General features: G+C 44.1%; 1 protein-coding gene across 1 annotated transcript in view; it reads right to left on the bottom strand.

Moving 5' to 3' along the window:
* The window catches only part of UNC79 (unc-79 homolog, NALCN channel complex subunit), a 770,017-nt gene that overhangs the window by 172,200 nt on the left and 581,856 nt on the right, over positions 1-15,961 (bottom strand). Inside the window, exon 44 of the mRNA XM_069208227.1 lies at positions 11,106-11,210. Coding sequence (XP_069064328.1) covers positions 11,106-11,210 — 105 coding nt within the window. The remainder of the gene's footprint in view (positions 1-11,105; positions 11,211-15,961) is intronic.

Raw genomic sequence — 15,961 nt, 5'->3', positions numbered from 1 at the left:
ATGATGGTCTCCTTTCACTGTTTAAGGCAATGCAGCCTTGCTGAGCACGGCCATGCAAAGCATGGCACTCCCATATAGGGAAAATCATTAATTGTCCCCACGCGCAGAGAGAAGTTTCTGTGAGTGCGAAGGGCACTGATTTCTTTGTTTCCAAGAGCAAACTTCCATCTTGAGATATTATTCTTGAAAAACAAAAACTTTGTTGAAGGGTGCAACAAACATGGCTCCCTCTCTACTAACTTGTGCAGTCAGACCAACTGCCTCTGTGGGTAGTTGATTCCCTAATAGCGATTTCTTAAAATTCGCAATCAGTTTATTAAGGTATCACTATTAGGGAAAGGGACTCCGCTCATCCCTATGGGCCTGAAGAACCATAGATGGGAATGTTTTTGCATTTCCAAGTTTGCAAATTCCTTTTAGGAATTCGCAGCTTAGGTAATGCAAATCCAAGAGTGCTGGGGGCCTAAGTCCCCCTGTGATGCACCTCATCCCCCCAAAAAATGTGCACATGTAAAGCGCACACGCGCACACATGCCCTAGGGGCATGTGTGCGCTAAATGCACTTTAAAACCTTTTTTTTTTTTAATTGCACATGGTTACCACAAACTTGGAGTTGGTGGTAATTGCATTTCCTAAATGCCCATTTCGCATTTAGGAAATGCATGATACATGTGCATAGGTAATCACAAATAGGTATACCCTAATAGGGAATCGCAAATTTTGATTCCCTGTTTGGAGTCGCAATTTTAGGGAACTGCTAAAAAATGCAATTGTCTAGAATTGCACTGCGATATCTTTCATATATCGTGAAAGGAGATTTTGCATTCACAAACTGTGGAATCTTGTGATTCACACCGTTTGCGAATACAAAATGTCTTGATACATTTGGCCCTTGTTTCTGAATTCATTTTTCCTAAACTGTCAGCACAATTTGGTCTATTTTACTTTATTTAGTTATATTACTAGGTCTCTCAAAGCTCCGTAAACCTCTTTGGAAAAGCACACGATTTCAACTCAGTTGTAGAAATTATTTTATATAAAATACCACAAATACATATTCTTACCCATGTTATATTCTCGGCTCATTTTATTTTGCTTCGGATTTGCATCTTTTGACAGAACGTGTAATTAAAGAGGTTGGGAAAGTAATGGGCTCCACATCTAAACTGTCATTTTATATTTAACTGATGGTAAAAAAGACAAGTGAGCCTGTTGGACCATTGCTAAATCTGTTAGATTTTTTCCCCACCGAGAGGCCACATCCGGCGCTTGTACACAACAAAGACTCAAGGCTAATAATCATCATTCAGGAGACGTTAACGTAAATGTGATTAGAACTGTCTTGACTCATTTAAATCTATTAAATTATTTCAATAACAAAATCACAGTAATGTGCTGAATCTGCAGACTTCCTAATGAGCCATTACATACATACATTGAAGTTCAACAGTCAATGACTGAGCATTAGGTCACACTCTGAAGCTCAACAGTCCTCAAAATGTACTGCTGTGAGCATAGAAGTCTTGACATGGTCTATGGTCACCTAATGAAAACAGGTCTTATGGCTGAGTGGACTACTGCATCCACTTCAGCAATCTGTGTTTAACACCTTGATTGCAAGTTTGAATCCCACCACATCTACTTGTTTTTTCCGACATTTCTTTTTTGGAAATGTGTTGGGAAGTGGGTATATTATGTACCTGTCCTCCTAGGTGGTATACATGTTCCGGAGTCTACCCCTAGACTCCTCATCAGGATCAAAGTGAACTTACAAGTGCCATTTTGCTGGGTGATGGTGACAATAGCACCACACCCCTGAGAGATGCATTTACGCATTTACTTTATTTTCTTTCTCTTCCACAGGTTTGCCCAGCAGAACAACTATACTGATGGGTATTATTTAATTTAGTTATATACATTACCTTACCATATAGCGGGTAGTAACAGTGCTTCTATTAGTGGCAGGTGCCCAAGGAGTGACACTAGGGAGTTCACTTTGGTCCTGATGAGGAGTCTAGGGGTGGACTCTGAAACATGTAGACCACCTAGGAGGACAGGTACATAATATACCCACCCTCCCAACACCCCTTTTTAATCATACTACCCCTGTGAGACATATTAAATTAGTAATATCATCCAGAGGGTAGTATTTTTAACCCACCAAGACCCCACCACTCCTATCCCTTTCGAGCATTCACATTGTTGAAACCAACAGTGCTCCCACATATTCCGTCAGTCACTGCACGCCTCGTTCTGCAGCCGACCGTAAGGAAACCCAATGATGAAGCATGCCACCAAGGGGTAACCCTGGTGGGTGAGGGTTTTTCAAACCAAAAACTTTTTTTCTCCCTTTGGAAGTTTCCTTTCCGGGCTGGGTTTTTATGTACGTTTACTAAAGTCTTAAGGAGGAATGACCCAGCTCCTTTAAACCCTCCTTCTCCCCTTTAGCTAGTGGATCCTGTTCAACACCAGATTGCTCTGTAAACATGCAGCCGAAGTCTGGGATGCCATCACCACCCTCAACCCTGACGTAACCCTCACCACAGAGACCTGACTCAGCCCTGTCTCGGCTCCGGACATCGCCACGGCAACACACCCTGGCTTCAAAATGAAACACCTAGACTGCACCAAAAGACACGGAGGCAGCATCGCCATCATACACAAAGAATCAGTCACATGCATAATCACCAATGACGAAACTACACCCATCATGGGACACATAAACTTCCAGCTCAATGCCAACATCAACACCATGATCAAAGGCACCCTTGCATACAAACCACCAGGACCAAGAACCGGCCTCAACGATGCCACCACTGAATTTATTACACCCGCTTGCCATTGAATCCCAACACTACATCTTACTGGGAGAACTCAACTACCACCTGGATGACCCCACCGACACCAGCTCCACTGACCTACTGGAAAGACTGTACAACATCGGCCTCAAGCAGCTGGTCACGTGCCCTACACAAAGCAGGACACACGGTGGACCGCATCTTCATGTCTAGCAACAGAATCACCTACAGCTACACCACAGAGTACACCTGGTCAGACCACTAAATCATGCACTTCTCCCTCACCAGATCACCCCGAACCACCCCCATCTGCCACAGCATCCCCACCCACAGCTGGAGCAAGGTCACACAGCAGCAATGCACCAACGCCGTCATCACCTCACTGCCCAACATCACCACCAACTTGGATCAGGCACTACAGAACTTTAACGACTAGATCAACTGTGCCACCAACCTGGTTGCCCCAACCAAACCAGCCAAGACCCACAGAACCACCAAAAAGGCCAGTTGGTACACCCCGCAACTCAGCAAATCAAAACACAGGTGCAAACAACTGAAGAGAAGATGGCGCACCAGCAAGAACCACGCAGACTGAGCCATCTTCAAAACAGCCTCAAACACTACCAACTCCAGATTTAAGATGCAAATAAGAGGCCCTGGTCTGCTGGACTGAGACCAGCACCAACCAAACCAAGTATTTCACCATCATCAGAGAGCTTGCCTGCCCGTCAGCCATTGAAAACTCTATCCTCTTTCACAAGACCTCTGCAAAGCTCTAGCCAACTACTTCCACAACAAGACAAAAATAATCTACAGTAACTTCAATCCCCAACCCTCTGACCTCTCCAGCATCTAATCAACCTCCACCACCGACCACCCATCATAGTATGGGGACAACTCAGCAGAGCGAACACAATTACACTCATGAGCTCAATCCTCTTGGCTCACCACCATCATCAGTGCCTCGATATCCACTGCCACTTTTCCAGAAGTCTGGAAACACACAGAGATCAGATCCCTCCTCAGGAAGCCCTCTGCAGACCAAAGCGAGCTCCAGAACTACCACGCAAACTTTCTTCTCCCACTTCCCGCCAAAGTCCTGGAGAAGGCCATTAACCTCCAACACACCGAACACCTAGAGACAAACAACCTGCTAGACCCCTCCCAATAAAGGCTTCAGAGCCAATCACAGCACCAAGACAGCTCTGATTGCCGCAAAAGATTACATTTGTGCCCTGCTCGAAGCCCTCCATAACCAAGGACCGGCCTAACTGAACCACCTCCTTCACCTCCACCAACCAACATTGAACCTCGGCTCAACACACATCGCCCTTGCAAAAATACCATGCATCCGTCACTGCCGCGCCAGAGGATGCTCCTCCCACCTCACCGCCAAAGCCTGGAACACCATCCCCCTCCACCTCCACACCACACCCTCACTGACTCACTTCATAAAGGGTCTGAAAACCTGCCTTTTGGACAAAACAACTGCAGTAAGCGCCTGGATATCCCCTCGGGTGACAAGTCACACTTTACAGATAACACCTGATTGATAGATTGGTTTGTTCCATGGGATAACAAAGAGCAGCACGATCTGTATTGAAGTGGGTTGTGAAATGGTAGCACAGGAGCACATGATGTGGAGGGAAAACCTGCCATCTAAAAATTGAAATATCCCTGCATGATATATGCATGAAATTGTATTTCTTACGAGTGTCACTGCATATGCAAAAGATGCACAAATATTATGTAAAATATTGGGTCAGATCTTGCAGGCATATAAGTCTCTACTTCTTATATTTTTTTCCTGACATGCTAGGGTATAACATAGCAGGCACTGCTAGAGGGGATGAATACTTCTGTGTTGTAAACAACCTAAAGGAACTTTTCACATATTTTGTGCCTTATTTTTCCTGCTTTTCAACTGATTTGGCAGAAAGTATTAACATCTTAAGACACCTGGACAGAAAACACAGACTATTACAACCCAGGCAAGCAAATAGGTTTGCAGATCCTCCTGGCTGAAATCCATATGTCTTTGATGAGATGCAGCCAGCAAGTAGTGCTAGCAGAAAGCAAGTAGAAGAGTTCATTTTAGTTCCTTACAAATGTCTGTGCTTGGAGCATGCCTCTGGGAGGACACAGTTGTGATCTTCACTGACCGAGAAGTCTGAACTCTCCAGATTTCATGAGATGTGGGAATTCAAAAAACTCTTCACCTAGTATTAGTTAGTGACTTTCGCTGCTTTGCTGCCACAGAAAATGACAAACAGATGTTCATAGAGTCAGAAGGGTCTTATCCGGGTAAAATTTCCAAGCTCTTGAAACAACAATATTAGACAAAGTGTATTCAACTGAAGAAGAGTAAGCTGAAAACCCGTGAGAAAAAGTTTTTGCATAAATGAAACCGAGTAATATCTTCAAAATCAAAGAAGCATGCACACAACGAATTATCTTGGTCTTGTGGAATACAATACATGGTATTATCAAAGAAAAAGATGATGTTCCTTCCACAGGTAACCACTAATAAAAAAGTAGCATTTTAAGATAATAAACCAATGTCTCAAAAGGTGTTTGCATGAGTGAAGCTAGACCCAGATTCAAGCCTCACTAAAAAAAGTGGACATTTTAGTAGGGATATGAAGATGAAGATGACTTTAAGAACAGTCTTACAATATGATTTTTCAAGGAAAGCAATTCAAGGTGAATGCCACAATGGCTTGCAAATAATGATTATGAGAATCCACTTTGCTGTATGTACTTTCCTATCTAACTGTCTCTTCTGTCAGTCTACCTTTTACAGCACTCTTGGCACCAGAGAAAGTACAGGAGAAGCCAAAGTCTGTGTCTTGCCTGCTATGTAGAAAAACAGGATCATTGGTGTTAGTCCTGGCATCTTTGGTGTGGTTTCCCCCTAACATTTGCCTGCTTTTTCTGACTTTGTTTTTGCTGGCCTTAGGACTAGTAATCAGTGCTAAAGTGCTTTTGCCCCTTCCCTAAAACCTGGTAACAATGGTTTATACCCAATTCACATATTTAATTCACTCATAAGTCCCTAGTAAAGTGCACTACATGTGTTCAGGGCCTGTAACTTAAATGCTACTAGTGGGCCTGCAGCACTGATTGGGGCACCCACTTTAGGTAGCCCTTTAAAAATGTCTAGGGCCTGCCATTACAGAGCCTGTGTGTGCAGTTGTAACCTGCCATGTCGACCTGGCAAAATAAACCTTTTGCCAGGTCCAAACCTTCCATTTTAATACATATGTCACCCCAAAGATAGGCTCTATCCAGCATTTAGGGCAGGGTGCACTATATTTAAAACGTTGGACATGTACTTTTAAGTTTTACATGTCCTGGGAAAGAAGGACTCTTAAACTCGCTTTTCCCTACTGCAAGGTCTATCTCTACCATAGGATTACATTGTAGTTGCCTTATTACAGTTTTTACATGTAATTTCCAAATTGGGCGTGATCACTGTTTCATGTTTGGGGTCTCCCGAATCCTAATTTGAAATGTTAATTTATGGGGAAGTTGGATTTTAAATTACAATTTTGAAAATGCCACTTTTATAAAGGTGGCATTTGCTTGCCTTTGGCATTTGGTGCCTACTTCCTGCTTTGGTCACATGACTGGGTGTAGTTGGCAGTTGGGCTCTGTGTATTCCTCTTAGACATCCACACACAATAGGAGCTTAGGTGCGACTGGATGGGTCAACACTAGCAGGATGGGAGGGAGAAGCTGGACCCAGCCTTACTTACACCCAATAGGCTGTGAACTGACTCCTCACAAAGGGCTGCACACCCCTTGTAGTTAGTCTGGTGCCAGGGCAGAGAAGGCATGAAATCTGTACACTTCAAAGGCATGCCTCCAGAAGCTTCTCCCCACTTTAAAGGCACAACAGTGCATAAAAGAAGGACCTCAGTACACTTCTGGGCCTGTGGATACTCTTCAAGGGACTACTGTGATGCTACATGGAATGCCACTCTGCTGGACCGCTGTTTCAAATGAACTGCTACCCTGCTTTGCTGTTGTGCAGCCTGCTGCCCTCTTGCCTGGGGAAGAAGAACTGGACCTGCAATTTCATCTTGAGCCCAGGATCCCTGAATGACTCCAAGGGCTAGTATGCTGTCCTCCTGACATGAGTCTCAGGGACATGAAAAGCTCCCCAATATCTCCTCACCCCCAAGTGGTGCATCTCACGACTTGGACCCTTGGTGTGGCTCAGTGGGCTCCTAAATCAAGCTTTTGGGCTCTTTGCAAAAATCAGCGTGAGCCACCAATCGCCCATCTCTTCGCACAGCAACACTGTCAGCCCATAGAGGATTGCCAACCTGGGGCCAGATGTAGCAACCCGTTTGCGAGTCGCAAACGTGGGTTTGGCATGCAGAAATGCATATTGCGAGTCGTTACCGACTCGCAATATGCATTTCCGACTCGCAAATAGGAAGGGGTGTTCCCTTCCTATTTGCGAGTCGCTGTGGGATGCAATACCATTTGCGACCGCGTACGCGGTCGCAAATGGCATCGCAGTTACCATCCACTTCAAGTGGATGGTAACCCACTCGCAAATTGGAAGGGGTCCCCATGGGACCCCTTCCAGTTTGTGACTGGACCCCAAAATATTTTTTCAGGGCAGGGAGTGGTCCAAGGGACCACTCCCTGCCCTGAAAAAATACCGAAACAAAAGGTTTCGTTTTTTTTGCAGTGCAGCTCGTTTTCCTGTCAGGAAAACGGGCTACACTTCAAAAAAAAAAACTGCTTTATTTAAAAGCAGGTCGCGAACATGGAGGTCTGCTGACGTCAGCAGGCCTCCATGTTAGCGAGTGCCCATACTCGCTATGGGGCCGCAATTTGCGACCCACCTCATGAATATTCATGAGGTGGGTCATTGCGACCCCATAGCGAGTTGCAGTCGGTGTCTGAGACACTGTACTGCATTGGGAATTGCGACTTGCAATTTGCGAGTCGCTCCGACTCGCAAATTGCAAGTCGCAATTCCCAACTTTCGTACATCTGGCCCCAAATCAATAGCCCACCTGTCCGTGACACCCAACTTGCTCTTCGGGCCACACCAACCATTACCAAAGACGCTCTTCTTGCTCCCTGTGGCCCTCTCCAATGTGAACGGGACTCTTGGCACACAACTTGAGAAGGTAAAACTTCAGCAGGACTAATCTGGGACTGTATCCAAAGCGTACTCCATCGCAGTTGGCCTGAACGTTTGAGTTTGACCTGGTCCAGGTGATCAGATATCCCTGGGTGGCGCTTTATGCTTTTAGGCATTATTTGACAGTTCAATTGTTAAAATTTCATAACTCTGGTTCTGGCAATTAGATTTTTGTTGTTTTGGTCTTGTTTTATTTATTAAATTATGCTCTATTGCTCTAATGTGGTGTCAGATCTTTTTGTGTGGGGTGTTCACTGTTTTACTGCTTGGTATGTTGTACAAATACTTTACTCATTGCCTCTAGGTTAAGCCTGACTGCTCTGTTCCTAGGTACCGGTTGATCACTGTTAGAAATAGGGTCTCTGGTTGGCAGTCAGGTTATCCCCTGTCCGAGCAAGGACCCTCACTCTAGCCAAGGTAAAGGAGAATCACCCTCAGCTAACCCCCGCTCACCCCCTTGGTAGCTTGGCACGAGCAGGCAGGCTTAACTTCAGAGTACTAGGTGTATAGTATTTGTACCAATACACACAGTAACTTAATGAAAACACTTCAAAAGGACACAGCATCGGTTTAGAAAAATAAGAAATATTTATGTAACCAAAACAAGACCTAAACAACAAAAATCCAACATACAAAGTCGAGTAATTAATTAAAAAGCAAAACGCATCTCAAATCCTTGAGAAAACAGGTAAAACACTGTTAGCGTTGAAAAGTACCTGTGTAGCGCCAAAATAACACGCACGGCGAGTGTGCGTCAAAAAAGGTAAGCAGTGCGTCGATTTCTCACCTGCAAGTGAGACCGTGCGTCATTTCTCCTTCTCCGGTCAGGTCAGTGTGCGTCATTTTTCCTCCCCTTAGGGGAGCAATGCATCGATCCGGGCAGCACTTGGGTCCAGGCAGGCGTTGTGCCATTTTTCCACGCCTAGCAAGGTTTGCGTAGAAAATCCTGCGGCACGGTATCAGCAGAACCACGCAATGTGGGTTGCGACGTTATCAGCCTCCGTCAGTGGGTGTTGCACATTGTTTTTCCAGCTACATGCGTCAACTTTCCACCTACGATGCCGGTGGTGCATCGATTTCTGCCGCGAGGCTGGTGGTGGGTAGTTTTTCAGCCGGGTCTCGGAAGGTGCGTCAATATTTTCCCTGCACGGCGGTCTGTGCCTGGACTTTCAGTCTTGGTCTGCCAGCTTCACCTGTCAAGGCCCCAGGAACTAGATAGGGCACGGCAGGGCAGGAGTCTCAGCAGAGAGTCCAGGTGCTGGCAGGAGAAGTCTTTGATGGCCCTGAGACTTCAACAACAGGAGGCAAGCCGAGGACAAGCCCTTGGAGATTTCTTTACAAGCAGGAATGCCAACAAAGTCCAGTCTTTGTCCTCTTGCACAGGCAGAAGCAGAAACTGCAGGATAGCTCCACAAAGCACAGTCTCAGGCAGGCCAGCACTTCTCCTCAGCTCTTCTCCAGGCAGAGGTTCCTCTTGATATCCAGAAGTGAACTAAAGCCTGTGGTGTTGGGTGCCCTTCTCATACCCATTTTGGCCTTTGAAGTAGGCTTACTTCAAAGGAAAGTAGTTCTTGTTTGTGAAATCCTGCCTTGCCCAGGCCAGGCCAGGCCCCAGACACACAGCAGGGGGTTGGAAACTGCATTGTGTGAGGGCAGGAACAGCCCTTTCAAGAGTAAGTGACTACTCCTCCCCTCTCTCCTAGCACAAATGGCTCATCAGGATATGCAGGCTACACCCCAGCTCCCTTTGTGTCACTGTCTAGAGAGAGGTACAAACAGCCCAACTGTCAAACTGACCCAGGCAGGGAATCCACAAACAGGCAGAGTCACAGAATGTTTTAAGCAAGAAAATGCCCACTTTCTAAAAGTGGCATTTTCAAACACACAATCTTAAAATCAACTTTACTAAAAGATGTATTTTTAAATTGTGAGCTCAGAGACCCCAAACTCCACATGTCTATCTGCTCCCAAGGGGAATCTACGTTTTAATCATATTTAAAGGTAGTTCCTGTGTTAACCTCTGAGAGAGATAGGCCTTGCAACAGTGAAAACTGAATTTGGCAGTATTTCACTGTCAGGACATATAAAACACATTAGTATATATTCTACCTTAAACAGACACTGGACCCTGCCCATGGGGCTACCTAGGGCCTACCTTAGGGGTGTCTTACATGTAAGAAAATGGAAGGTTTAGGTCTGGCAAGTGGGTACACTTGCCAAGTCGAATTGGCAGTTTAAAACTGCACACACAGACACTGCAGTGGCAGGTCTGAGCCATGTTTACAGAGATACTAATGTCGGTGGCACAACCAGTGCTGCAGGCCCACTAGTAACATTTGATTTACAGGCCCTGGGCACCTCTAGTGCACTTTACTAGGGACTTACTAGTAAATCAAATATGCCAATCATGGATAAATCAATCAACATTACAATTTACACAGAGCATATGCACTGTAGCACTGGTTAGCAGTGGTAAAGTGATCAGAGTTCTAAAGCCAACAAAAACAGGTCAGAAAAAAATAGGAGGCAGGAGGAAAAAAGATTGGGGATGACTCTGCATAAGGAAAAAGTCCAACAAGCACATGTTAATTTGGGGTTTTCTTGTGCCTTATCCTGACTAGGATTGTGGTTGCTGCTTGACCAGGGCTCACACCCTAGTCACCCAGTGACCCAGTTTCTAACAATTGGTTATACATATATACAGGGAAAGTGCTCTCATATATAGAAGAGCAAATGCTCCTAAAGTCCTTGCAGTGATGATGCCCTTTGCCCTTTCACAGAAAAGCCTTCTACTACCCTAATTTGACAATATATATTTCAGTTTGTTAATAAAAATAAATAAATTAGGATCCAATTTACAAAGTGTTGTTTTGTTAATAAGTAAAACCTACACCCACAAATTTTGGAAACAGTCATAACTACGGTCAGAGTAATCATACTTACACACATAAATGACTGTGAATCAGGGTTTTTGTTCTTCAGAATCATAACAAATGAATACCTAAGACCCTCAATTCAGTTAAGGTTCATGTTGGGTCTAAAGCAACACTAAATTTGTGGTGTTGAGCAAGGACAGATTGATAATATGTAGGGCTCATTTAAAGTATCATGAAAAGTGTGATTTGATGTGTATCCTCTACCTGTATCAAGAGTAGCATGTTTGTATCAGGCAACGGAGCCTTCAGTTTCAGAGCCTGCAGCAAATCCAGGATCACACTTCGAGTCAAGTAGTATTTATCTCTCTCCTAGAAATACAAATGATAACAAAAGATGAGCAATGGAAGTTAAAAGCACCTTACAAAGTTTGGCCACCGTATCCTCATGTTGTTTTCCTTGTTGGAGCTGTATAAATATAGAATGAGCAGTTGTACATGCACAATATATGACTGTATCAAGGTACCAAGTAGTAACATGACATTACAGAAGATGAGGTCACAGGTCAAATTCTTTGAATGTCATAGAACTCTGAGTTAGCTGTTAAAACATGACATAGTGTGGTTAGCTTGTACATTATCTAAGCAGTGTAGGACATTATTGTGATCCACTGTGTTGTAGCCCTGGACATTTTGAGTAAGATGAGAACTTTTGGTAGGTCCTATCCATGGATAGAAGCAGCCCTATTTGATACCTGCCAGAGATGTGACTTCTTTCCGATGAATGACATAATTTGCAATTGTCAGCGATGGATGAGTGAGTTGGATTCAACTTCTCAAGCTGATGAATGTTCTCTCCTTCCCTAACCTTTTAAGGTAAAATCTATTTCTTGATGGTGCAGAAGATTGCCTAGTCTTTGTTACCTTTTGTGTAGAGGTCTTAGTACTTTATGGCATGCCATGTGGACAAGAACCTCTTTATGGTATGTATTCAGCATGTTCAGAAAGCCTAAAGTGAAACTATCCATGAGACTCTGGAGGAGATAGCTATGATTTTCCAGTGGTTGCAGGTCTAAAAGTGCTGATACGTCTCTGTGTCGAAATCCTCACTTATATTAATTTAAACCGAGATCTTACTCAATTAATAGTGGAATGAGTGGTATATTGCAAGTGTTACTGACACTGAAGTCAGACCCCAAACTGCAACAAAGAAGTCATGCGTTTGAAGCTCCCCAATATCTCTTAGCTTACAGTAACCCTAGAAAAGGGTTCCAAGTGACCAAACAGACTATATTTCACTGGATTACAAGTGCAATCATTCATTGCCATACCAAAGCTGGTTTACCTTTAGACACTAAAGTGTATGCATATTCAACTAGGGCCATTTCCACGTCCTGTGCGTTATTTTCAGGAGTGTCATTACCAGACATCTGTCAAGCTGCAACGTGGAAATAAGCTCATACTTTCACGAGACATTACGGCTTGGACACTGAAACCATCAGGGATGCAGTCGTTGGTCAAGCAGTACTCAGGCCTCTGTTCCAATGAAGATGAGCCATTCTGGTATTACCCACCATCCGCTTCTTACTGTCTATATGCACATTTTCTATAATTTTACAGTTCTTTTATGATCATATTTATGGCTAATCATGACTGTTGGAATGTCCATATTCTTGTATCATGATATTTTTTATATACTTAACTATAGAAAATGTGCTACTTACTGCTTGCTATTCTGATTCAAGCATGTGAATCTATGAAAGTTCCAATACTGGAGTAAGAAATAAGTTGCCTACATGTAACTGTAGTTCTCCAGTATTAGAAACTTTCATAGATTCACATGCGACCCACCTGGGGAGCTCACCTTCATGCTCTCAGTGGTATCTATATTACAGCACTAATGCCTGGACAATCTGAGGGAAGGCAGCTCCTCATAGGAGGGTTCTAGAGGGTGGTGTAATCTGATTGGTGGATTCTGGAGTTTGGGTCTTTTTTACAAAATGACTGTGATATGTTACTAAGCTAAAGGCCTAATGCATGTAATGTATATCTACATTGGAGCATGACTTTTGTATAACATTGGGGGCTCCCATCTCGATGATGGGGAAGGATTCAAGCATGTGAATCTATGAAAGTTCCAAAAGTAGAATAAGTTCTCTATGCCTTTTTCGATTGCATCCGCCAATAGAAGTACCAGACATAGGCCCTCATTACGACCCTGGCAGTCAGTGGTAAAGCAGCGGTAAGTCCACAAACAGGCCAGCGGGAAAAAAAAAAAAAAATTTGAATTATGACTGCCGCGGTTATCCGCCACTGCACCATTCCGACTGCCATGGCAGTGATGACCGCTGGGCTGGAGATTTCGGTCTCCAGCCCGCTGGCCGTCACTAGTCCGCCAACGGTATCAAGACCCTGCATATCGCCATGGATTTCGGGTGATTGGGAACTGCCATGAGATCCATGGTGGTAGGCACTATCAGTGCCAGGGAATTCCTTCCCTGGCACTGATAGGGGTCTCCCCCACCCCCGCTAACCCCCACGAGTCCTCCCCCCACTCTCCCCTGCCACCCCCCAAAGGTGGCACAACCCCCCTCCCAACCCTCACCCCAACTTGCTCATATACACATATACACACCCCTACACGCACACACCCCCAACATGCACATACATGCACCACTACACGCACACATACATCACAACAACACATACCCGCACACATATAAACAGACATGCACACCGACCGACCCGCACACATTTCCCATACACACAGCACCCCCGCACGCATACACGCACTCACACCCCCCTCTACACACTCACATGCATACCCCCATGCACGCACACAACACACATCACCCCCCAACCACCCTGCCCTAACAGACGATCAACTTACCTTGTCCATTGGCCCTCTGGGAGGGGACGGGATCCCTGGGGCCAGCTCCGCCACCAGCAAACCGTCACCAGAACACCGCCACACCGAATCATGGGACGTGATTCTGTGGGCGGTGTTCTGTTGACGTGGGGGTGGAGGTTGAGCAGCCTCCACTTTCCCGCCGACTGCCAGTATGGCTGCTGGCGGCTTTCCGTACGGAAAAGGACGGAGGGCTGCCAGCGGTCATAATACGCGGCGCGGAAGACCGCCACCACTTGCGGTCTTCAGCATGGCGGTCTTGCGAAAAGACCGCCGAGGTCGTAATGAGGACCATAGTGCTGTAAGCATCAAAATCTATTGTCTTGGCATTACCTTTTTGCCTTTGGCATCATAGGCCTTTACAGAGGTGGTGTGCCACGATGGCCACATAACTGCAGCCATGAGCACTTTTAATAACACTAATATAAAGAACTCTAGCGTTAACTGATATCAGATTGTACTCATCTTCCCAGTGTGCTTGTGAAGGGGTTAAAGGTTTTCCTCTACAGAAGCACATGAGAAATTAGGTAGTTATGCAGACCTTAGACTCTGATAAAGAGGCAGAAACAACAAACATGATTAGGAGTTCACACAAGGATAAATATGATCAGTACACATTCTAGCAAAACATATTGACTAATAGCTCCCTTTAGGTGTAGCTGCTGAAATGGGATCCAATGAATCAGCACTGAAGTCGATTGAAAACCAATCAACAAAAAGGAGCAACTTAACTGTTATTTTATCTTTGGCAGAAGCCTCAATAAGTCCATTTTTTAAGTGTGGGTATGCATGATTCTTAATTCACTTTGCAACATGAGCTGCCATTTTTGTTTTTCGTAACAAACCAGAGGCGTCTAAAAAGCACCATGCACTGATAATGTATGCCCAGAAATCAGAACTGCAGGTGCTTTGTATTGTATTGTAACAGTATTTATATAGCGCTTACTACCCCTGATGAGGCGTCAAAGCACTTTTTGGTGAGTAGCACGCTACTCAGGAGCCCAAAAGGAATTAGTGGTGGATTAGTATAGGGAAATAGGAGTACAGTTTTAGTATTATTATTATTTAATTTGAGCAGCGGATATGTGAGTTTGTTGTAGAAAGGGTTAGGGAGATCATGGTAGCAGGTTGAGATAAATGAGGGAGAATTTAGTAGGGTTGTTTAGGAGATCATGGTAGTGAAGTGAGGTTTGGGTGAGTTAGATGTGGAAGAGGAGGGAGGAGCTTAGACAGGGTTATTTAGGAGATGGAAGTAGTAGAATGGATTTGGGATGAGTCAGAGTGGGAATGGAGATTGATAGAGACATGACATATGGTGATGGGTAGACAAAGTGTGACATAAAATGAGAGCAGGGATTCATAAGTATCTAATATAACAACTTATCTAGGAGCTCTGCAATGACCTATGAACATGTTAAGTATAGAATAACAAACACACACACATGTATATATATATATATATATATATATATATATATATACACACACACAAATATACACACACACACATGAACACACATATGCACACATGTAAATACATGTACATATTTAAACCATGAGTAAATATACATTAGTTAAACAGGTTGAAAGAGTATGTGTGTAGTTTATTGTTATGACATAGTAGCGATACATATTTTCTAAAGAACTATATATATAACTAGAATATACACATAATCAGATAAAAAATATTTATCAACATAGGCATATGGAGTCCATAGCTGTTTGAATAAGGAAAGGGACAACTCTTAAGTAGTTTTCTGAAGACAAGATAGTTATCTGTGGCTCTGTAGGTGTGTTAAATATTTTATCACTGTTGTGTCCTTAGTTTTTTTCATTAATAAGCCTCTTTTAAGACACTATAAGGAGTATTGATTCCACTTAGCAATGTGGCACCTTCCTGTTTGCTTTCGTGCGTCTCTAAGAACAGCCCCTATATTCTCTGGTATTTTTAGATGACCAAATTCTAAGTCTTCAGGAGGCAGTCTGCCAGGCTTAAAGGCTCTGGTTCTAGGTGTAGCACACTTCCTTCTTCCATTGACAACAGGTCTTGTTATATTGGTAGTTTTAGAATGTTCCCTTGTGCCATTTCCATCAGCTCTGTAAACCAAGTCTGCCTTGCCTACTGAGGGGCAATTAGTATTAGAGTCATCTTGCTTCTCCTGCATTTCTTGATCACCCTGTGTAACAGTGGTATCGGCAGAAAAGCATATGCAAA

The sequence above is a fragment of the Pleurodeles waltl genome, chromosome 9 (genome assembly GCF_031143425.1).
Source record: "Pleurodeles waltl isolate 20211129_DDA chromosome 9, aPleWal1.hap1.20221129, whole genome shotgun sequence".
Taxonomy (NCBI): Eukaryota; Metazoa; Chordata; class Amphibia; order Caudata; family Salamandridae; genus Pleurodeles; species Pleurodeles waltl.
This window is presented reverse-complemented; position numbering and strand designations above follow the sequence as displayed.